This window comes from Strix uralensis, chromosome 6 (genome assembly GCF_047716275.1).
Source record: "Strix uralensis isolate ZFMK-TIS-50842 chromosome 6, bStrUra1, whole genome shotgun sequence".
NCBI classification, from domain to species: Eukaryota; Metazoa; Chordata; class Aves; order Strigiformes; family Strigidae; genus Strix; species Strix uralensis.
The window spans coordinates 34,844,663-34,868,992 of NC_133977.1; the positions used below are offsets into that span (position 1 = coordinate 34,844,663).

Consider the following 24,330-nt stretch of genomic DNA (forward strand, 5'->3'; position numbering starts at 1 on the left):
TTTGCTCCAGGCTGTGAGTCTGAAATCGGACTGTCTAGAAGCAAAGGTCCTCCTGTGGCCAGCCCGCTGTGCCCAGCCCATCCCAGAGCTCAAGTCAGGGGTTGGGATTTCAGTTTTCATACATGACACGGCCTTTTTCCAGCTTCTCAGTCCACAAACACTGTACAACACCCAAGTATCCCCAAGTTTCTAGTACAGAAACCAGTAAAGAAACTTCCACCACCACCAGCGGGGACAAAAATTCTCTGGGTTTTTGTAGTGTTTCATCCTACTGCTTTCCAAGGCACTCAATTAGGAGGGCCACACAAACAGAGCATGTGCCCCGGCTCACCCGGCAGCTCAGTGACAGCAGAGGGAGAAGCTGCTGGGCGCCTGGTGCCATCAGTTAAACCGAGTCACTCTGGCAGCTGCAGTGCTCCCACAATACAGAAAAGCATTCAAAAAAACAGGGAAGGGAGAAAAGCGTCCTCACCTTTTCACCTTTTTCTCTTAAAGCAGGAGTGGGTTAAAATCTGTTTTGCTTTAAATGTGAAAGTATGCAGGGCATCCATCTGAAGCATTGCATGGGCATCTGCTGCGAAGAGCAGAAATTTTTTATATTGCCACCTACGGATACCGTAAGCACTTTTCCCCTTTGCAGGCAATGAGAACATTGTGGCAAGGGTTTAAGACATCCTGGCAGCTACTTGCAGCACAGGTCTCCTTTGGACTAAGGCAGAATAACTTCACCTGGAATCTGTATGCACAACTCCCATCACTCAGACGATACAAGAAAACAATTTTGTCTTCTAAGCCTTTTCAGCTTCTCACTATTTATAGTATCACTGTAACATAAAGATATTCAAATGTAAAGCAACAGTGCCACTTGAAGTGTGTTCCTTTGTTCCCTTGTGTAAATGACTCAGTAATACAACGTAGCTGTTTGAAACTACTTTTATTAAAAGTGTGTATATGGCTTTTAATTGGCAGTTGTAAGATTATCACTAATTAAGCGTACAGCTTGCAAATACGTACAAATTATTTGCTTTACAGAACTTTAAAAAAATTTTCAGATTGTTTTAAGTGTAGTAACTGAGTTACGCCCCTGTAGATGACCCTGCAAACAGGTAATTCTGAGGAAGGGTTAATGTTTTGGTACTGACCAGAAGAAATTAAAAATCCCTTTATTACTATCTTGAAAATTCCAGAAGCAATGACTTTGTAGGTGGAAGTTGCATGTACATAATGCAGGGGACCATAGAGAATGTCCCTAGGAACCATGTATAAATACAGGAATTTATACCTAGGGAATAACAAAGTATGCTACAACAGCATAAGAGGGGGTGAAACAATGAATGCAAAGTGTCTGTTCAATATTGCATTGTTTTTCTTCACCAACAAGGGTGAGTGGATGCCTGGGAATGACTGAAAACTCTGCTGGCGAGCAAGTTTATTCACCCAACACAGAGTATTTTAAATGAATCCTCACAGGCAGCCGCTCACTTGGTGCCATATGGGGAATACTGGAAACAGGAACATGCACAGGTGCACCAACCTACCCCATACCTCTTAGTTCAGGCCACAGGCCTCTTGTACCAGTCCCCTCTGCCTTGCATAGGAAGAGGTCTGGGCTGTTCTCACAGTTCTTGCTGACACCTCCACATAACTGAATTTGAAATGTGAGTATTGAAATAGTGTGTTCTAAAATATTTGCTTATCCTAGCCTCATAGCGGTGATAATTTGAAGACATACTTGAACACATGGATAGATAAATAACCAATTAGTTTAAGAAACCTAGATGTAAACAAGAATTGCCCCGTTAATTTCCACATGTAAAAGGCACTAAAATTTTCCAGACTACTAAGAATATTCTATTTTTTAAAAGTAATAAGGTACTGAGGATATGCCTGAATGTCATTAAATATGACAAACATTGTTGGATTATTCACATCATCAACAACACTGTCATACAGGTCAGTAGGATCTGCTGGGTTTTTTGGTGGTGGAGTGATTAGTCCTTTCCTCCCAGCACAGTACTGCCCAGTGAGGACCCGAGCCAAGTACATATATCTTCTGCCATTCATATCCGGTACAGAGTAAGTATCCTGAGCAGAGTAACTTGCATCAACAGCAAAGTAAGTTCCATTTCCAATGACTGCAGCTGTTTGGAAAGACAAGATTTTCAAATATAGTGTTATTCCCATAAGAATCTCTAAAGCTCGCCCCTTTTTTTTAACTGCAGAAGTTCCAAACTTGGTTAGAGTTTAAAGAGCAAATTCTAGTAATAAGCCTTTGTATCAGGATCAAATATGAACCCACTAAGATGTTAGGTAAGTATCAAGGCCCAGGTTTTCACTGCCCTTTCTTATGGGGAAAAGTGTTCCTCTGTTTAGCCTTGTTTAGCCTGCAATCCATCAAACTGCAAATCTTTAGAGCCTTTTCAATTTAAAATGACTATATAATTGTAATTATAGTTTTCTAGTTACACTTCACAGCAGGTTAGAGGAATCACATTTCTTTGCCCGAGACATTTCTTTTTTCTGACATTGGTAGAAAGCTGTTCAAGCCAGACAGGTCCTTCCTATCTGGCTGCTCTGATCTTTGGATATTTTTGCATGCCTACCCACCCTGACAGAAAGGGAGCGTGTCTTTCTGATTGTAAATCATGGCTGAGACAGAGAGGTGGATGTCAACAGTGGCAGGCAGAGACGAGGACATGAGGATCAAGGGCTCTTGCTTCCTGAGTAAATCCAACCTCCTACACTACCAAAGAGCAGGAAGGTGAAACATCTCCTCTGGTCATGTTTTAAAAAGAAATGGTGGCTGCCATTTCTATCTGGGCATAGCCTGATATATTTTGCTTATGTTGGGCTTCATTTTCTCAAGAAAATATCAGTGTAAGTACCTCTAGAGGATCCAGACCAAGAAATGTCTACTTTTGGATCCAGACCACACTGAAGTGTCAACTAGATCTGAGTTAAGCTGTCCAGCTTTCTCAAGATCAAGTCAGCCCTAGGCATGCACAATTGTGTCTTAAGGAAGAAAACATTAAGAACAAAAATAAGGACTTTTCAAGTAAGGCTGCAGGACCTCTAAGAGCAACTGGCACCTCAGTTCAGCCCAAGTTCCACTTCTTTGGATACTGTCTTTCATATTTGAATGCTACCAAATAATAAACATAAGTGTACTAGTGGAACTGGACAGAATAATCTTTGAACTAATGCAGAAAGTCCTTCTGCTAAATATTTAATAGTTGTCCCTCACAACTATTAAAGGGGAAGAATTAATTCATGAATTTCAACTGATTTCATTTGCATAAAAATGGGAGGGGAGTGGGATCTTCTGATTGCTTGTGCTATCCTTATCTTCAGAAGCAACAGAAGTATCTGCACCTCTACTTTGCTACCTGCCTTTGTCTTAGAGGAGATAGAAGCAGCTAGTGGTTGGGATCTCAGCTGAGGATGTTGAACAGCGGTCCTTGTTCCTTGATGTAGCCAGATCATACAAAACATTTCTCAAAAGCTGCCCAGGCTTGATTTCAGACTAGGTGAGCTTTTTCTGATACCCTCTAGATAATGGCATTCATCAACAAGGGATTATCAGAACAGGTTAATTCCTCTGTCCATAGAGATTATGCTCTGGAGTTATTTTGTTCTCCAACTTTATTCAGTCTCATGTTGTGCTGACAGCACTGTAACACTGACATTCCCTAGTACCTCATACATGTCTAGGAAGTTAACTGCTTTGGATAATGACTCACCATTCTTTCCAGCAAACCCACGATTAAATCCACTGTAGTTGATTGTGCTCAATGAGGACGCAGCTGTCCCATGAAATAGCAACTTCTCATTAGATTGATTTGTGTTCTTTGTACAGAGAGAGGTTTTTTTTATTTGGTATGTCTGCCAGAGGAAGGGATTTTGTATTCTTTCAATCTGCAAAATTACAAAATAGAACTATATTTATACTGGTAGGGACCAATATTTATCATGGCAGGAAAGCATTAAAACCAAACCAAACTGAAAGAATTACAGTAATTTTCACTGTGCCCTGTTAGTTTGAGTTTTGCGTTGGGAATCTGAATACGTGAGCCTCCTGAAAAATCAGAAACAAAAGTAGCTTACAAGAGCTTTTCAAGTTTGGTAAGTTTTGGCATACACTTGTCTTGCCTAGGTATACAGGCAATCATGGTAGCTGTGCACTGTCATTTTTAGAAACAGGTTGTTGTACCACTGCCAGAGGCAGCGATGCCAGATGCCTTCTGCACATCCTAATCATCTTTACTGATAATTTTCTCACCAAAGGGTAGGCTGTAGTGATAGCGTTACGTCGAATTTAAGTTTCTCTTTTAGATCTCAGCTTGGAAGTCGAAATTACTTCCTTTAGTGTGTAGCTTAGCAACCCATAAGAAACTCCTATATAAACATAAATTGGTGGGAGGATAGATGTTGCTGGTTCCCCATACCAACAACCCGAATATAGCTCGGGGGAAACAGTGTATCTGCGTCAAAGTATAATCTTAAAGGCATTGCTGTAATAGTTTTCTATTTTCAGAGGAAAAGGAATTCATATCACTACCTGACTTCTTCTGTTGTACACTAATACTTTGTTCTATTTGTGTCTTACTGACCATGCTCATTGAATCTCATGATGGAAGAAAATTTTTCAAACACATATTCTCACTCTTAATTTCATCATATTTTCTCCTATTTATCGCTCCTCCTGATTCTGAATAAATCCATCTTCTCCCTGGCAATTAAATCTCTGCACACTGTGTTGCAGACTTCTCAATAAGCAGGATGAAATCTGCTCGAGGGTAGGGAGGCTCTGCAGAGGGATCTGGACAGGCTGGAGCAATGGGCTAAGGCCAACTGTATGAGTTTTAATAAGGCCAAATGCCGGGTGCTGCACTTCGGCCACAACAACCCCCAGCAGCGCTACAGGCTTGGGGAGGAGTGGCTGGAGAGCTGCCAGTCAGAGAGGGACCTGGGGGTGTTGATTGACAGCTGGCTGAACATGAGCCAGCAGTGTGCCCAGGTGGCCAAGAAGACCAATGGCATCCTGGCTTGTATCAGAAATAGCGTGGCCAGCAGGGACAGGGAAGTGATCCTGCCCCTGTACTCGGCACTGATGAGGCCGCACCTCGATTCCTCTGTTCAGTTTTGGGCCCCTCACTACAAAAAGGACATTGAATGACTCGAGCATGTCCAGAGAAGGGCAACGAAGCTGGTGAAGGGTCTGGAGCACATGTTGTATGAGGAGCGGCTGAGGGAACTGGGGGTGTTTAGTCTGGAGAAGAGGAGGCTGAGGGGAGACCTCATCACTCTCTACAGCTACCTGAAAGGAGGTTGCAGAGAGCTGGGGATGAGCCTCCTTAACCAAGTAACAAGCGATAGAACAAGAGGTAATGGCCTCAAGTTGTGCCAGGGAAGGTTTAGACTGGCTATTAGGAAGCATTTCTTTACAGAACAGGTTGTTAGGCGTTGGAATGGGCTGTCCAGGGAGGTGGTGGAGTCCCCATCCCCAGAGGTGTTTAAGAGTAAAGTTGACATAGCGCTGAGGGATATGGTGGAGTTGAGAACTGTCAGTGTTAGGTCAATGGTTGGACTGGATGATCTTCAAGGTCTTTTCCAACCTAGACAATTCTGTGATTCTGTGAAATCTTGACACTTTGGTTAAAACCAACAGTTTAGCCTGAAAGGCTCTGGGACTGACAGGGAAGAAGTGGTAAAATAGTAAAAAGCTTTATGGCCAGTCTGCAAGGACTTTGTATTTTCCTTTGTATTCTGAATGCGTTTGCTCATGCTTCCATTTCAATATAGAATTTCCTAATTGCAAATACCACATTAACTAGTGAGTGCCATGTTAGTTGAACACAGATACAGCCTGAAGACTGATGGTCACTGGTTTTGCATTATTAGAAGGCAGAAATGGCAGGGCAACTCTTAGGAAATTTGACTTGATTTATATCCGCCCTGTAGAGTGCTAAGGAGACTGACATGTGAAAGGTGTATTAGGTTGCAGACAACACCTTACAAACAAATATTTAGAAATTATGTTAATGTTTTTAGCCCAAGAATTCACTTTTTTCCCCCCATAGGATTTCACCTTCTCTATGACAAAGCTGTGACAGGTTTTCTTAAATTTGTCCTGAACATCCAGGTATTCCTGACATGATGGTTTGAGATTCACCAGCTTGATCCGTTCCTTTTCCATGTCTTCCCACTGCGCAGGGAGCTCTATTGACATCTTCTCTGCAATACAGATTGCATTATTATGACAGGTATCTAGCTCAGTTTTGTAGGCACATCTTACAAACAAACTACATATAGAGGGCTGAGAGGACAGTACCTGATGCAGTACTTTATTCCAAGAATACTCTCTCTCTTCAGTACATCACTGGCTCTGCAATGCCCTGTTAAGACTTTACATTTTCTCTAGTCTAATTATCCCCATACCAGTATCTAACTAAAACAAGTTTGAAAACCACAGAAGAATTTTATGCACGCTTCATACACTACTTCGTCAGCCTTCAGCATGAAATCTATGCTCACTGGTCACATACAAACAGATAATATTTGTATTTAAATTAGATGTTCTGATTTCAGTCATACCTGCCACTAATTATGACACTAAAATTGCTGGCTATGGCATGCCCAGGGTGGGAGGGAAGAGAAAGGAAAAAAAGCTATGGAATAGCTTACTTCTTTGGAATACCTGAGTTTGCATTTACCAGAATTATCATTCAACAATCACTATTAAATGTTTTTTCATTAAAAAAGCTGTAATTTACCTTCATTCTTTGGCACACGTTGAATGGTTATAGTTTTTCCTTGTTCATCATTAGCCTGTAAAGTATTCAGATTCACGCTGTAGTTTTTCTTGTTAATTTTGACAGTAAGATATGGTTTTTTAGCCATTTTAGCATCCTCCAGCTGCATATTTGTCAGTTTATCAAAAGCAACAAAGCTATCATTGCTTCTTGGATACCTCCATTCTACCAGGTTATAAACAAGTTCTGCCTTGGATCGTTCTTCTTCAGTATCCTTAATTTTTTGGATCATTTTTTGAACTTCCACAGAGACAAAATAGACGTCCCTGGTAATACCAGAAATTTTAATGCAAGGTGGGGAAAGTTTATTGTCAAGCTGAATGGTAACATGCTTCCTTCTCTGGAGATCTGCCAAAGTGCCAATTTGTCTCTCATCAAAATTTTCAATTAGCTCATCTGAAATACTGTTTTCAAACTGTTCCTTTAAAATTAAATTCTTTATCCAGGCCTCAGTTGCATCCACATTTTTTTGGCTTTCTCCACAAATTTGAAATGTGGCTAAATCAACTTTCTTCTCCAAAACCATGGGCTTTTTCTTCTCAGTGCGTTGGGGTTTGCGCCAAAAAAATGCTGTTAAGAAACATATGTTAATCATTAGTTTTAAATAAAAGATCTTTAGTTTTATGTTCCCATGCAAATAGAAAACCCACCTACTTACATTTAAGCAGAGACATCCACGAATCTGTTGTGGCTGAACATGAACCTTCTCTTTTCTTCATGCTTTCGTAAAAGTCTCTGAGCATATTTGTCTGGAAGATGATGATTTTAATTTTTTCCAAATGCTGTACTGATCTTTTGCTTGCAAATTCCACTATAGCATCCAACATGTCATCAGCTACCTTTGCTGGACTCTGTCCTGCTCGACCTAAAAGGCATGTATCAGTGAACAGTACTTAAATCAAGGCAGCATCCAGAAAACAGAAACCACATCCCCAGCTCATACAGACTGGTGTCCCTTTCCCCTCCTCCATTATGGTTTCTGGCCAAAGCCCCAGGCTTAACCTCAGCCTTACACCTAAGCCTCTCAGCTCCAGGATCTGACATCCTACACAGGCCTGGGAAGCCCTTCTGGGATTTGCCCCCCATTTACTTTGAGGCTCCCACAAGCACTTCAGGCTTAGCATCCCCCCAATTTTTTTAAACCCACACATCACTAACTCTATGCCCATCTTAAAACCAGGTACCAAAGTAAAACCAAATCAAATCAGCGGAGGATTTTGGCACAAGCCTGCAATGTATTTCAGCATACAAACAGGAACACCAAGCTCAAAACAACTGCTCTCATTCCCCTACAACAAGCCTGAAGTGCAACCTAAAGCTTATCCTGAAACACTGTGGGACCCCTGCCAATTTCAGCCACGGCATCCCTTGGACAGCCACCAGCACACAGATGATGTTGGCAGTCCAGGGGTCCTGCCATAACTATCACTGTGGAGTCCAACACTGACCAGCTCCTACACTAACCTGGCACGCTGAGCGAGGACCAGCTCACTATTTCTTTTTCCAGTCAAGGGGAGCCTTGGTCTGAGAACGATACCCTGCTCTCTTCAGGCCCTGCTTAAGCCAAATAAGCTAGCCTGCCTCTAGCCCTCCACTGGAGCAGGTAGGCTGAAACAAGACTTATAAAAGGTGTAAACTGCAGGTATTCTGTACCCAGCCCACAATTTCTGTAGTCAGCCAGGCAAAGTTTTGGTCTCAGGACAACTCCAGCTTTCTTTGCCTACAAACCCCAACCCCAGCCACTCCGAGGGGTTGAAATCACAAGCAAGGTCTATGGGACGTTTGAAGAAAGGTGCAGGGTGGCCAGCTGAGATACAGTCTGTTTTGGGGCAGAATGTCTTTTATGGAGCAATACCTTTTTTTTAAGCATTCTTGCTCAATCAATATTGACTGTAATATCTATACTTTTAAAAAAGCAGCATTTCTGAAGTGTGCAGGTGGTTGTTTGAACTGATTACAATGAACTTTCACAAACTACAGTTTACACTTTTTTGTACAAGTCTACTGTTATCCATATCAGAGGTATTAACTTTATCCCAGTTTCTGAATTACCCCCACCACAATCCTCATCCCTTTCCCAAGAAAACACAAACCTGTTCCAATTGCCGGGAAGGCAACAGATTTGTACATCCTTAGTTCACACTCATTAAGCACTTTGGAGACCTGACTCTTCACGTTGTTATTATGAATCAAGTGGATGATTTTACTGCACAACAGTTTTCCACCTTGTGTAGTAATAAAGCCTTTCTGAGACTGCCCAGCTGGAAGAGAGAAGATAAAGAAGGAGACATAACATTTTCAAAGTGGCTATCTCTTCTGATAAGACAGCTGGTTATATTGATGTTAGAAGAGAAGTGAAAAAAATGGTAAGAAATCCACTGTGAGCTATTCACTGGGTTTAGCTGATTCTGGTTTTCTCTGTAAATATCCTGATGGCAGAATTTCTTTGAGAAAGTAATTCAAGTAATTGTGTGTTTTCTAGTTTCCCCAAGATCTCTGCTACAAAGTACAACTTAGGAATTTATGTTGAATTTAAATGCACCTCACTTAAAAGCATGCCAACAGAATGTGCACAATTCATTTATATGAGAAATCCTTTCTTATGCCACTTATTCCTTGAAAGCTCAAACTCTTATTCTGCAAAAGAGCTGAATGTTTAAAATAATATCATTACATAATGACCAAATGATCTAAGAACTGTGGTATGGAATCTTTAAAAAGATGCGCGTGTTTTTTCAGGGCACTCGTGTTTGATTACAAACACCTCAAAATGGAGTCCGATTGTGAGGATGAATGGAGTGATGAGCACAGAGTTACATACCACTTCACTGGTCACAAAGGTAATGACTGACCGTAAGATGCTCTGCATGTGCTTAGGTCAGGCTGATAGACAGGGAGAGCCTGCACAGCCAAAGGCTGGGAAAAATATCCAGGAAAATCCATCCTGAAAGTTAACTTCTAGACTCAGAGCAGGAACATTTTGTTTATGCAACTAGAATGTATTTCTTTCTGTGCCGTAGAGGCCAACCAGAGTGAGTTGGGATTTTACCGCTCTACTGGTCTGGCAGAACGCAGACTATAGAAGAACTCAGGATCAGGGTGATAAGCAGAGTTACATTTTTTTCAATAAAAAATAATTATGTATTTGTGAATATAAGCCCAGATTTGCTATTAGCTTTTAAAAGCCAATCCTGTACATGCTTACAGCAAAAGACAGTCTTCCACCACTTTGTTCCGTTTCAAAACTTCAGCTCTCCTGTAGCTGACAATAGATGAACACACTTGAGTAATTTCAGGGATAAAGAACTTAAATTCCATTAATTTGCCAGCACTTATTAGCATCAGAAAACTGTATCCATCTTCTGTTCAGTTGTGAAAACTTCTCAAAGTAGGTGTCAAAACAACAACAGGACTTTTCAAATTCCTAGATGTGAAAGCTATTTTTTCAGACAAAATAATTATATCATGAAAGAATTATAAAACAACCTTAAATTTTGAGAGAGAACAAAAAAAAAAATTAATCAAAATAGTATGCTTTAACATACCATATTGAGCACATTCTTCTTCTACCTGGGAACCAGCAGCATTCATAATTGCTTTGAAGACCCCTTAAATTATACAAGAAAAGCATACACATTCATTAAGTCAACTTAGCTATTTCTACTCAAAACCCTACCCAGCTTCTGTACTCTACAAATACCACAAATTCTCATATGGCAAGATCCCACAAAGTGCAAAACCTTGCCAGTTCCCCTAAGCACCCTCCATGAACCACTGCACTGGCTGCAAAGAGAACACTGCCTCCATTATTGATTAAAATCACTAAGAGTAACTCCTATTTCATTGTTTCACCAGACAATAGTATGCCCCTCACCAAACTCTCCAATTGCTTTGAATTATATCATTTGACATCTTTCATGCTTGCAATTCACAATGTCACCAAAGAATCCTCTACTTCTTACAGATCAATTTACTTAACTAGTGCTTTGGCTTACAGTGAAATATATTAGGACAAGAGCAGTTTTTCAGAATTACATTTGATCTAAAAATTCCCTTTTATTTAAGCATTTTTGTTTTTAAACAAGATAAATCTGGTCAGATGCCTTCTGTTTGAGTAGTTTGGAAACTAAATGGAGTATTCAGGACACGTAAAAAACCCGTTTAAGATCTATTTCCTGACAAATCACAGCTCTCCCTCACCTGAAAAATGCTTCATAAAAGTTTCACATATGGACAAATCTTTCCTGTACCCCCTCTTAAAAACTAAATTTATCGCTAAAGAACTACATATTCAATACCTGATGTGGCATTAAATGTTGGATTTGATATGTTTACAATAACCTCTGTATCTTCCTTGGTAATATCTCCACTAATTACTTGGAGTGTAATGGAACCAATCTTCATTTCATGAACTCCCAATACTGCAGCTGTAACAGGTGTAATGAAACCTGCAAGGGAAAGGAAAATACCTTAAAACACTTCTTCTCTAGTTTGGGATATTATTCTCTTCCACTGATGGAAACTTCAACATTTCCTTTTAAGGAATATGCTCTAGATCAGTTTGATGGACTTAGAGAGTCTCTGCCTTTCTCTCTACTCCATTAATGAAAGCAGGAGTATTCTTCCTGTCTAAATACTGTGAAAGTGAAACCATTTCTATTCCTGTAAATTCACGCAATATAAATTCAGAAAGGACTCTTGGGGTTATGTGATCTGACCAGTTCTGTAACAGAGTTTCCTGAATTAACTCTTACAAGAAATGGAGTATCCAGCTTAAGCATTGCCTGTAATGGAGATACCATCACACCACTTTTGTAAGTTATTTCATCTTTACCCTCACAGATATAAAACTGTTCCTTACTTCTAGTCTAAACTTATAATTCATACTTTATCTCACTGATACAGCAACTGAGAGAAAGAGCTATATAGTCCTATGAATAAGGCTCTGCCGTTGATGCAGTTCACTCATATGTTTTTGCTATTGTGTCACACTACCTCAATTAACAAATGGAAATTACTCATTCTGTATATCTCTATATAGGAAATTAAAGGTACTGAAATAAATGTTTTTTATGGACTGTTTGGCAAAGTAATACCAAGTTCTTACACCCTTTGGGTAGGACAAACAGTTCTCCTACCAGCATATCCTCTTCCATGTGATAAGACTGGCATTACTAAGACATGAGGATGTCCTCAACAAAAGAAATTCCTCTTTAAGATTTCTACAAATGGAGTTTAAGAATGCCAGTCCATTAGGAGGAAAAAAAATGCTCTGTGTCTTGATGACATTTTGTTTGTTTCCTGATACCTATGAAACCACTTTATAGCATTTACACTCTCCCGTGTCCCACCTCCTGCCCCTATACAACTTACCCGACTGCGGGGCTGCAGCATTGCAACTTTCAGCTACCCTATGTTCTAGTTCAACGGTAAAGGCCTACAAAGAGAAAAAAGGTACCAAAGATAGTATTTCAGAGTTTATATACTGAATATTTCTACAATTAACAGTCATGTAGCTCTTGCTGAGCCATCTGACACATTTTACAGTCGTGTTTAGGTATCACTAGTAACGGTGGAAGACTTGGTGGGGACAGTGAGATAATAGATACTGTCTTTGCGTTGCCAGAACTCCTCTGTCAAAAGACAAGTCAGCATCTACAGGTGTTTACAGTGCCAGCAGCGAGGCCAATTTTGTCTGCAGCTTGTGTTTGCTGAGAGTGTATACTTCAGCGACATTGAATAAGACACTGGAGAGACATCTCAGTGTCACCGGCCCACAGCAGTAAGAAAGTGCTAAATTAGTCCCTTAAGAAAACAATGTAACTATAATATATTGTTAAGGTGTAACTAGAACAGTACGTAACACAGATGGCTTTGTCCTGAGAAGAACTACCTGGATGTTATCCAAATCTTTTGGATCCAAGAGAAAATCAACTTCTTGAAGAGTCTTACAAGTGTGACTACTACTGAACTTGAATACAACATCAAACATTAACTTAGAAACAACAGTTTTAGGAAATCCAAATCCTCCAGTTCCAATAGCTGGGAAAGTGATCGATTTCAGTCCCAGTTCTTCAGTCTTCTTCAAGCAGGAATTGATTATACCTTCCAGGGTCTGTAAAATACAGCAAAGATCCTTTTATTTTTTTTTAGAAAAAAGGGCATAATTTATTATTAGTTCCACAGAGACTACACTGGTATGAGAAAAACCTCTCAGTGCATCAAGGCATCTTTAAGGTCACTCCAACAGAAGTAAATGGAGTTGAGTCACCTAAACAAACTATTTAAAATCCTGCAACTTCAGGATAGGATCCCAAATAAATCTGGTTTCAAAACACTTATTTTTTTAAAAAAATAATTAAAATGTACCTTCAGGGCCTGTCCTTTTCCTCCATCCCACACGGGCATTATGGCATGAAATACGAACTTGCAGGCCAGATCATATCCACTGGTGCAGAGCACACTCCCTGGACCAGCAACCTGTCTTTGTTTTGCATTCTCAAACTCTACTTGGAGCACCTGTCCAGCCTTTTCCAACAACGCTTTGCAAAGAAGGCCCACACCAAAGCTCAGATCTGTGCCAACACTGTTGACAATAACATCCGTCTGCAACAAAATTACAATGAAAATATCTATAGCCAGACTCCAAGTAAAAATACACATCGAGACTAATAGCACTACCAAAGCAATGCACAGCACGAAAAACAAGATACCAATGGAGAAATAACCTGGTTTTCAGCACGGCTTCTGCATACTGAGTATTCCTGGACTTGTGTGAAACCTACAGTAGGCAGCATAAGACGCACTGTGAGTACCGATCCCAGAGGTATCTACGTGTGAGCAGGTCATCTATCCATCCATCCATCCATCCATCCATCCATCCATCCATCCATCCATCCAGAGCTGTCAAGCCCTCAGCAGAGGTAAGGCTGTGACTCACCTCATCCCAGGCAGATGCCAGTATCTCGGCAGCTGAAATAAACCCAACCTCTGCAATTTGCCTAAACCCCTCTCCCCAGACCCAGCCTTTGCTACATTTCCTTGTGAAGAACTGCTGCAGTGTTGCTCCTTCATCTCTAGCATCATCACAGGATGCAAAATATATGTATTGTATAAGGTACGTAATGTAGAAAGTTTAATGTCCCCTTCCTCCTTTTCACTGAAGTGGGATTGTCTACACCTTATCAGAAAAGCAGCACCTCATGCACCAAAATGAAGTAAAGGGAAGTTGTTGTGCTCTCATGAAGTAAAGCAGACAAAGCCCTTGAAGTCTGGCAATTGCTTTGTTTTTTCCATTGGACACGTTTTAATTACAAAGTATTTTCAATGTGTGTTATATTGAGGTTGTTTTATATCTAGTATTGCTCTTTGATTGGAATAGGCTTTTACAGGCACCAAAATGACAACTGAAGCAACTAATATTGAAACAACAGGACAATAATAATTATTTAGAAAGATTTTAAACTCCCAAAATATAAAAATCAGGGGCTGTTCAAAAAAAAAAATTTATCAAGATGCACTTTGCATCACTGAAGAAAAAATCATAAGGGAAAGAAACTACATTCAGAAGTGTAAATTGAGTCTTGATGGTCTAGATGAGTAGTAGTTAAACTCTTTGTTAGCAAAAAGAATGAAAAAAGAAAATGGGGGGGAAAAAAATACGTACAATCAGGTGTAGACTTTGGCAAAACAATCTAAGCATGCATTCTTCTATGGGGTTGCTTTTCTAGAGCCCAGTAACTTCTTCATAGACTGTGTCTTTAACCCATCCAAAGAGCCAGGAACTAAAAAAAAAAAAGCTACATGCTCCCTGTCAGCATGACTCACAACAGCAGCCCAAACAGGTGCTGATTTCCCATAATATCCAACCTAGATTGATACAGATCATATAAATACTTTTAGAAAGTATTTTACTATTTCCCATTTAGAAACAAAGCAAACTGCTTTACACATTGACCTTAGAACTGAAGAATGAATAAAACCTAGCTGGGAACAAAACATCCCAAAATTCACAGTTGCCCACTAGAAATGGCTGTAGAGTGACAGATTCCAAGCTGAAATCTATCAGTTTTGCAAGCTTGCTTCCTTGTTAGGAGCTAGCACATAGCCGTTGCTTCCTTATGTAGCAATTACCTCGTAAAACAATATAATCTACTGTCCTTCCTTTCCTATTTAAAGAAGATCTTCACATCAAGTTAGAAAGGAAGTGGAAAATTAAAGACCTACCATGGCTTCCTGAACGTTTCTCGCCTCTACTTGGATGCGAAGTCCTTCTTTTGTTGTAACCACGTGCAGATCCTCTTTTCTCTTATCCTGGCTTTCTCTCACCTTACGGTTTTCCGAGCATGATGTCAGCGGTATCGGGGAGGATGATTTAACTGTAAACACGTTTTTCACTGTCTCACTCAGAACCTGAACTGTTTCTTCTGCAACATCCACAAGATGAACCTCCTTCAAGCTGCTGTCCCCCATGGATTCTTCCAAGGTCTCCTTGATGGAGGATACAATTGAATCTGCACATGTCTGCAGCGGGAAGCCAAAAATCCCTCCACTTATAGCAGGCAGAGCTATGGAATGATGATTGTACGTTTCAGCGAGTTGCAGACTTTTCTTCACTGTCTTTCTTAACAAGTACACGCACTTTTCTGCTTCATCCTTCTTCCACCTGGGCCCAACAGCATGAATGACGTTCTTGCAGGGGAGTTTCCCAGCACCCGTGATAACTGCACACCCAGGCAGCAAAGTCCCGTTTTTCCTCACCAGCTCATCGCACTCCTGTTGCAGCTCTGGACCAGCTGCTTTTAACAGTGCATCAGCAAGGCCACCAATGTGCTTTAAGTCTTCATTAGAAGCATTTACCACAACATCAACAGGATGAGTACACAAGTCAGCTTTATAAACTGCTACTAAAACTCCATCTGGCAGCATTCTCCTGTAGTAGAGCTTTCTTCTGTCTTTATTACCAACCCTTTCACCCTTAGGTTGTTGTTCTTCTTCTTTCAGCCTAATCAAACAGCTAAATTTCTGCCTTGCTTCAAAAACACACGATTCTTTCCTCTCAGTGAAGAACTCTTTGGCTCCTGGTTTATCAATTGGCACATTTTTTGAGTAGAGGGATGAGAGAACTTTTTCAAACATGGTGACTGCTTTTGGCACTTCTGCCCTTGGTCCACTCAGGGAAATACATGGTGTCTTGCTGTCAAAACTTACTGTCACACCTTTCTTCCTCAATTCAAGATAAACACTGGATTTTTCCTTCTCTACAAACTGCACTACCACCACCGACTTAGCTGGGATTACTTTTTCCACATGTGTGTTTTTATCTATAAAATCATTAAGTTTCTGATAAACTTCTGTTATAGCTGTAGAAAAGCCAGCAATAATCACTTTATTTTCTTTTCCAACAGGTTCATTAATGACCACCATTTCCTGCAAAGAATTGTACCTCTTAAGCAAGGAGGCAACAAGACTCCTCCACTGCTCCTTTTTAATGACTTCACCATCCTCCACATCGATGCACACTGATTCTAAGCCTGTCTTTATTTGCTTTTCTGCTTCTAAAAGATCTTTGGTAGCATCTCCAAATAGCAACACAGTACCATCCTCAAGCTCATAAAAAGAATTAATTTTTTTCCTAGTGAATAATGTCTCTGACACTGTTTTATTATCTACATGCCGTAGATACCGGAAAACATGAGGATCAATGGTAACTGATGTAAAAGGCATATTCAATACCCTTTCCAGTATGTCAGCTTTGATTTTATATACTTCTGCAGGTAATCCACACAACTGAACAGTTTTTTTTATGTCATCATAAGAGATCTTTAAGCACGGATATTCTTTGTGAATATTCTCTTCCAGCCCAGCACTGTGCAGAACAGCATACTTCCCTGGGATCACTGACACTGAAATTTCTATGCTTTGTTTTTCCCTTTCACTTTGCTTCATGGCTTTTTCCATGCATTCCCTCACTTCTTTCTCTGCATTGTCCACCGCTGCTCTGTTGCCAGCAATCACCACCATCTCCTCAGAAATATCAGTTATGATCAGAGCAACATCCTTCACCAATCTGTTTTTCACGTCTTCCCAACCCACAGAATTTACTTTACATTTTATAGCTATGTAACGTGCCATGATACGCGAGAATTCACTAGAAGCATCTTGCTTCCATGTCTTGATCAACTTAATCATTGGCTTTTTCTTCTCAGAGAGAGATGATGATGGGCACAACATAATTTCTGGGTGTGCAGAGTCTGTCTGGGGCCATTTTAGCTCACAATGGCAAATTGCCATTTCCTGGTTTATGCCTTGGATCAATTCAGCCTGCCTTTGTAAAAACTGCCAGATATACGGATCTAGTGGCACCCCAATGGGGTCCGGCATCTTGATAGTTGGTCTTTCTTCTCCATACAGAGCTGTTCCCAGGGAGTGGTAATACGGATGCACAGAAATCTGTCTCTGTTCCAGTAAATGCTGCTTTTTCAGGACAGTGTTTAGATCTAAAAGCACACACAGACACAAACACACATATATGATCATTAACTTCAAATCAGGCAAATGACTCAGTTCTTAGAACTATTACTGAATAAAATAACTTTTTTTCTTTTTCATTTGAAAGAGCTATTTTTATGGTTTTCTGTTTTCCAAACCACTCTGTAAGGGACAAGATAAAAGGCTTGGCTCCAACTACTTTGGTAAATATACTTGTGCCTGTATTTACTTGTACAGCTATGCCTTGCTCGCATTTCCTAAGAGAAGCCCACCACAGAGCAGTGCCGTATCAAGTTACTACTATGAAATGCTCCTTACTCTCAACTTAAAGTAAAACTGTGCCAGTGCATATTTACTTTTTTTTTTTTTTCATTTCAATTAGAATGGACAAAGGAAAGGAATTATAATGTTGGCAGGGACTTACAGACACATTACAACGATCCAAATTACATATTACCTTAATGCACAAAATATTCTTAAGCAAATTCTGAGAGTCAGAAGAAAAACAATCACCTGGCAGATATCTTTAATCAAAAGTAAAGGACTTTACTAAGCCAGGAGTCTCCTAACACAGAGATATTTACCAGAGGGTGTTCTGGCACAAAAATGGGACAGTGATTCAACACAAGGAATAGTAACAAGATCGTGCTTTATTCTTCCCTAATAATGAACATATTTGACCTCAATTAATTTCTGAAAGCTAACTGTGAAAGCTGAAGTCATCAACAAATCCTGCTTCCTCTCCCTGCAAGTACAATTCATGCTGTATTGCAGATGAAAACCTCTGCAAATGCGGAAAAAACATCAGCAGGAACAACCCATACACAAAGCAGGTATTAAAATGAACCTTTGGTAACATAAAAAACAGAGAGATTCCAAAACCCTACATGTGCAGCAGTATTTCTAAATCCAGAGCACTTCCCAGGAACAGGACAGCAAGCCAGGCTTCTTCTAATGCCTAAATTTGCAGTAATTTTCTTTCAGGTCCTCCACCTGGGAGCACTTCGGTCAGGCAAAGGACAGCATTACCTTTGTGATTACAGAAAGTAACGATGGCCGAGTTCTCCTCAGGGAAGAGCTGGACATCTGACACAGGCCCTCCTCCATTCCGCGCACTCTCAAAGTAAACTGTGATGTAGTCTGTGGAAACACTGTCCGGTATGTTTTCAGCCTTGATGCTCTGTGTCAGTTCAAGAAGCCTGGCGGTCATTTTGAATTCTTTAACTCTCTTGTTTTGTGAACATTTTTTGACAAATTCTTCAGTATCTGTCAACAGAAAAGCAGCATGAACTGACTATGTTTTCCTGTGCTGTTATCAGACCCGGCTATCAGTTCTGGCAGAGACATGAGCCGAGTCTACTTCTCCCTGCATTTGGAGCAAAACTGTCTTTGGTGCCAAATAGCTCTGTGCTGTAACAAAAAGGGAGAAATGCACACAGCTATGTTACTCTCTGCTATTCACTACCACTATGTCTCTGTTCCCCTCTTATTCATCTCTTGTATAAACTAAGCACTTCTCAAAGTTTCACCACCTTCTCAAATGGAGACTTTATATACTTCAATAATTTGTAGAACTCATCTCCACGCTCAATCTGCTTCTAATTCTTCTCCATCTAACACAAAATCAGAGAGAGACAATGAAACATTCCCACCGAATTTCAATTAATGAAGATGCCACAATTTTCTTTTTTCCGTGTAACATTTGGATCACTGGCATTTTCATGGAGTTGTATATAAGACTTACATCTTTCTTGAGAAACTGCAGTCTAGGTACCTCTTTAAAACTGAATCTCTTAAAGGAGAGGAATCAAGCTCTGAAAGCTATTACTCATACATATACATGGAAATGAATGATGGTGTTCATTCTGTCTTACCGATACTTTTCGTAAAAGTAGCTACAGCAACGTTTATTTCAGGTATCACTTCCACAGTGAAGTCATCATCCACTGCCAGGCCGCTGATGTTCTCCAACAGCATACGTAAGCATTTTGGACTGCATCCTTGTATGTTTTCCAACACTACCGAAGGCAATGGCTCTGTGGACTTCTCTACAATCTTCTCCGCAGAGCCAGCTTCCTCCCGGAGCTCACTGTTTGGAACAAAACTCTCTGCTTTCTGCAAGACTTCTGCAACAACTTCAACAGAAAGAGAAATAAACCACATGACATATTGGTATACATTTCCTGGAATAAACAGATTTTGCTTACCCTTCCTCTCATTTCCTTTCCCAAGAAAAAATATCATCTAAGCAATCAAATACTGCAAGGTACCCCAGGACATTTTGGGATCCAAAACAGCCCAGATGCAATATTCTGAGGTCCTGCAGGCACCTTCTTTGGTGGCACAAAAATAGCCACAAGTAAACAAGTCCAAGGTCACTGGTACATTTCTGGGTTGGAGACATAAATAAAATAAAATCCATTGAGATAATTTGCCACAGGTGCTCAGGCATTGGTAAGGGTTGTGAGAGACCCTGCAGCCTCTACATCTGTTTCTTAGCCTGGGTGCAGGCATAACAAGCCTGAACATAGCTCGGGACATCCACAGCTCTACTCTGTGTGACTCAATGCAAAGCCTCCTGATGACCAGCGTGCCCTGCTACCAGGGTGGCAGGACAGTGCTGAAGAACCCATATGCACAGAAGGCTGGCAGGGATACAACAAAATTTTGCAGCTAGAAGATATAACAGGGTGGCCCACTGAGTATCCCAGAAGTCCAGCGGTGGCCAGATGTGGTGGTTTAGGCCCTGCCAGGACCCGAGACCTCGTGGCCGCTGCCCCTCCCCCACAAAGGGAATGAAATACAAAGCCCCGGGCTGAGATAAGGAGAGTTTTAATACAACAGTGCAACAGCAACCAAACAAACAACAACAAGAACGATAACAATAGCAATAACAGTAATAAAAATAAACAGAACAAGGGATATACCCATACAGCAGTGAGGAGAGCTTACCCATCTTCCTGTCTTCCCCCGTTTGGGCACCAGGGCGCCAGGATGTGACGCCAGCGGCACGCCAGCAGCACACCGTATTGAATAACCTGGCTAGAGCTTCCCCCCCACTGCTGGGGAAACTTAACCCTATCCTAGCTGAACCAGGACACCAGAGGAATGCACATGTCCAGCTTTGCAGAGAGATGAGGGCAAAGGTGGGAGAGAACCTCTGAGCAAGAACGATGTGCTCCTTCACGTGCCTGAGTAAACTAAAAGTGTCACACAGGTATGTGGTGACACAACTGTCCAACAAGTCACGAAAGACAGCAGTCATGGAGCGTGCAGGGTGGTGGGGGACTGGCACAGGCTAAAGAGCACCCCTGGGTGCTCAAGATGGCCACACTCCCAAACAAAGGCAGCTCTCCACTCCTTGCCCCAACAAACACAAGCAGGAGCATAAGCCCCTCTCAGTACGGGAAAACAGCACATCCCTGCAACACGGCAGGGAGATGAGCGTTGAATGAAACCCTGGCACTCACCACCCTCAGTGCACACCTCCAGGGCCACCATCTCTGGCTGTGGCAGAGGACACATGCGACTGAGGGGAGAGGAGCTCAGTGAAGCAGCTGTACACCTGACCGGGGATGGGGGGAGAGCGGGGTAAGGTCTCTGCTTGCTTTTGCTCAAGAACACCCGAAACCCCCTAAATCCTGTGGCAGCAGCCAACAGGCAGGCCATGGGGGTCAGCCCCAAGGAGAGAAACAGAGACGCGGGGTGGGAAGGCTCGAGCAGGCGGCAGCACAAGCAGGCTGGCTCTGCCTGCTCGCCGGGCTTACGAGCTCTCCCAAGGTACAACGACTGATACCAAACCTGTAACACTTACAGAAGATAGCTGCCTTTGAAAGCCTACTAGCATAAGCCCAACAAGAGGGAAACAAAAGAAATAACCACAGAGGCAAGAGCTCTACAGATGCTAGTTAGCAATTTCTAGACCACTGACAAAAATCACCTGCTCCACTATGTCCAATGAAGAAAGTACAAAAAGGCCAAAACTGAAAGCTAGGCTGACCCAGCGAAGCGATTAAGAGCAGCACCTGGATATTTTCAGGGTCCTCTCCAGTATAACTGAAAAACAGTAGATGACCTTTGAGTACCTAATTTTGAAAGGAGGAAAACCACCCAAAATGGCACCAAACAAGACTTCATACAGAAAGCGAAAGATAGGGGGGTAATTACTGAAGAACTTCCTGATTAACTGGTCTGTTTTAGGGCTGAGTATTTACTCTTCACAGATGTGGGTATATTTGGGTGTGCAGTACTGTTTTCTAGCTTGCTTTCTGAATCATAAAGCTGAGCAGACTATTGCTGAAAGAGGACCTAACTGAAGTCACTGAGGTACTGCTGAGATGCACCACTTGCCTTTACAGACTCTCCTAACCGTAGGGAGCACAAAGACGCCAGGCCTGGGCTTAAGACCTTCAATCTAGGTGTTTCTATTCAGATCTTATCTTAGAGCAGTTATGCAGGATAAGGGAGCTAAATCCCTCTCTGGAGATGCTCCTCTGGTTATAAAGGCTATTTCAGAAATTAAAACCAGGTGCATGGTCTAAGTCTGACAAGGTCAACTCCATCCTTGGTGATCAAGTCTACAGCCTCCCTGGCCAGACATCTCTCCCTGTATCACCTGAGTCAGGCTGCAAAATTCAGAAACTTTCAGCACAAGTCCCCACAGAACTGGAGCTGCGTGAGGAGAAAAGCACCAACATTTTCATTTTATGAAGAATCTGCACACAGTGGTGGATAACATTTTACCTTTTGTTTGAAGATTACTTGTGGCATCCAGAGCCTAAAATAAAATGAAAGCAAAGTATCAGTGACTGATTTGACACTCTCACGTCTACTTCAAAGCTCTGGTTAGGATTACAATTTTTATTCACCTTTGTGGGAACTAATTTTTCTTCAGATGCCTTCTCTTCAGCAGCTAGTGCCTTTCCAGGTTCTGTGACTATCAACTTCAACTCTCTTTTTTCTCCCAAATACAGCGTATGAGACTGTCTCTGAAGAACTCGTTGCTTCACTAAATAAATCCAAAACACCCCAGTGACAATCTGAATAGAAATACAACTTTAAATTACATATCACTTTTCCACCATTACGTTAGGACACATATACTGTCCCACAAAAATGAAAGAGCTTTAAACCTGTAAGAGCACACATAACGCCTTCCTTCTGAAAAAGAACGGAAGAACAACAGAGGATACCGTTTCCGCAAAAAAGCACCAGGGAAACAAAGCTCAGCTCCACCACATGTTTCCTGGCTGGTCTCCAGCAGGCAGCCCTGTGCTGGGGCTGCAGCATGAGGGTCCTGGTACGGGCCCTACACCTCACACACCAGTGTCTTCCAACCAGTGTCAAAACGGCTTGGGGCTGTATGTCCTGAACTTACCGGCTGGGCGAGTCAGCAACTGGGAAGCATGATAAAGCAGAAAAAAAGAAAGTGTACGTATAATGTATATATCTGTGTTTATGCACATACGTGTACATGCATATGTATGTGTACATTTAACATAACTGCAGCTAAATGCTTCCCACCTTGCTGCAAGTTTATATAAATACATGCATATTATATACGTTGTATTTTTAATATGTACCTGTAACTACAATATATATTAAGTTATATTAACATAAGCTTTATTATTCCAAGTGCAATCTAGAGAATACTACTGTGCATCAAAATTACTATGTATGTCTATATACCCTCGCAGGACAGACTTACTAACATAGGCTAGAGTTATTCAAAATGCAATCTAGAGGCTAGTACTAAGCACCGAATTCAAGCACATATACAAGCAAATACATATCATATATTCTATATTGCATATTATGGAATGTATAGGATATATGACATACTCTAGATTTGTCGCTTACATACTAGGCAGTACACACGAGACCATCCGCGGTAACTCACTCGCTGTGTGTGTTTTAACTCCCAGAAAGCGACGGCCCCTCCGAGTGGCAGCTCACACCACGTTCCCTGCTGTTGGGAGCCGCCCGGCCCGGTGCCTGCCGGCCCCTCCGCCCGGGGCGGGTGGGCAACCCCTCGGCCGCGGCGCTCCCCCGGACCCGCTCACCCCTTCCCCGCCGCGGCCGCTCACCCTCGGGGTGGAAGAAGCAGACGAGGAGGTCCCCGGCCGCGGTCCCGGCCCGCAGCTCGCACTCGCCGCCGCCCGAGCGCTTCTGGCTCTGGAAGTAGCAGAGCAGCTTCTTCCTCAGGGCGGGGGGCGGCTCGGCGGGCCCCCAGTCGCCGCGCACCAGCAGCGGGAAGGCGCCCGCGCGCTGCCCCGCCATGGCCGACCCGACGTCTCCCCTCACCCCGCCGCTTTCAGTTTCGCTTCCCGGCGCGGCGGGACGGGGCGGGGCAGCCCGCGGCCTTGCCCGGTGGCCGGAACAGGGGCCGCTCCCGGCCGCGTCTGTCGCGACAGACCCGCCCCAGGCGGGCGGCTCCCCGGCTCCCCGCAGCCGCCGGTCACAGCTTCAACCTGCACCCTTAACGCTCCTTTCCCCGCCAGAACTGCCCCCACGCCCGCAGCCGCCGCAGGCACTCCCTTCGCGTTATGAAATGTCCTCCCGCTCCCCGCGCCGGGAGCTGGAAGCCCATCAGGCTGCCGGAGGAACAAGGCCGCCTTGGCATCTTCCGCCTCTCCCCTTGCCTTTCGATTATAACAAACTCGGCTGGAGAAGCAGCCTCTTTCACTCATCTCCTGCGCACAGCCCAGTGCTACAGGTTTCTGCTCCGTGCTTGATGCTCTAGGCACGGGTAGCACAAGCACTGGTGAAAAAACACCTTGGTGCTGTCCACAGCTCCTCACAGTGATGGAGAAGCTGCAAACAGAGGCTTTACTATCTCCTGGAAAGAAAGGGACCCACCAGCTGCAGTGAAGCACCCTGAGCCAGCACCCTGAGCCAGCACCCTGGCTCCTGCCGCGCTGACAGACCAGCTGATGTCCAACAAGGGGCTTCGGCGCCCGGTGTGCAACAGGTCACCAGTCACTGACTCAGGAGAGACATTGCTTATCTATTTAAGCGTTGTGCAAGC

At 42.5% G+C, this 24,330-nt stretch overlaps 1 protein-coding gene across 4 annotated transcripts; it reads right to left on the reverse strand.

The window, feature by feature from the left end:
- Positions 1 to 919: 919 nt before the first annotated feature.
- On the reverse strand, positions 920 to 23,632 carry LOC141945454 (protein mono-ADP-ribosyltransferase PARP14-like). Of its 4 annotated transcripts, none has more exons than XM_074873656.1 (17): positions 23,390 to 23,632; positions 22,172 to 22,311; positions 22,047 to 22,080; positions 19,178 to 19,438; positions 18,333 to 18,569; positions 15,039 to 17,311; positions 13,182 to 13,418; positions 12,706 to 12,927; positions 12,186 to 12,249; positions 11,111 to 11,260; positions 10,358 to 10,420; positions 8,906 to 9,073; positions 7,471 to 7,677; positions 6,774 to 7,382; positions 6,089 to 6,234; positions 3,741 to 3,915; positions 920 to 2,141 (listed from the first exon to the last, which is right to left on the reverse strand). In XM_074873656.1, the coding sequence occupies exons 1-17, from the start codon at positions 23,580 to 23,582 to the stop codon at positions 1,852 to 1,854; spliced, it is 5,469 nt and encodes a 1,822-aa protein (XP_074729757.1). In that variant the 5' UTR covers positions 23,583 to 23,632; the 3' UTR covers positions 920 to 1,851. The 4 variants fall into 4 exon arrangements, with proteins under 4 accessions (XP_074729757.1, XP_074729760.1, XP_074729758.1 ...); XM_074873659.1 differs by lacking the exon at positions 23,390 to 23,632 and adding an exon at positions 23,203 to 23,357; XM_074873657.1 differs by lacking the exon at positions 23,390 to 23,632 and adding an exon at positions 22,681 to 23,187.
- Between the last annotated feature and the right edge of the window lie 698 nt (positions 23,633 to 24,330).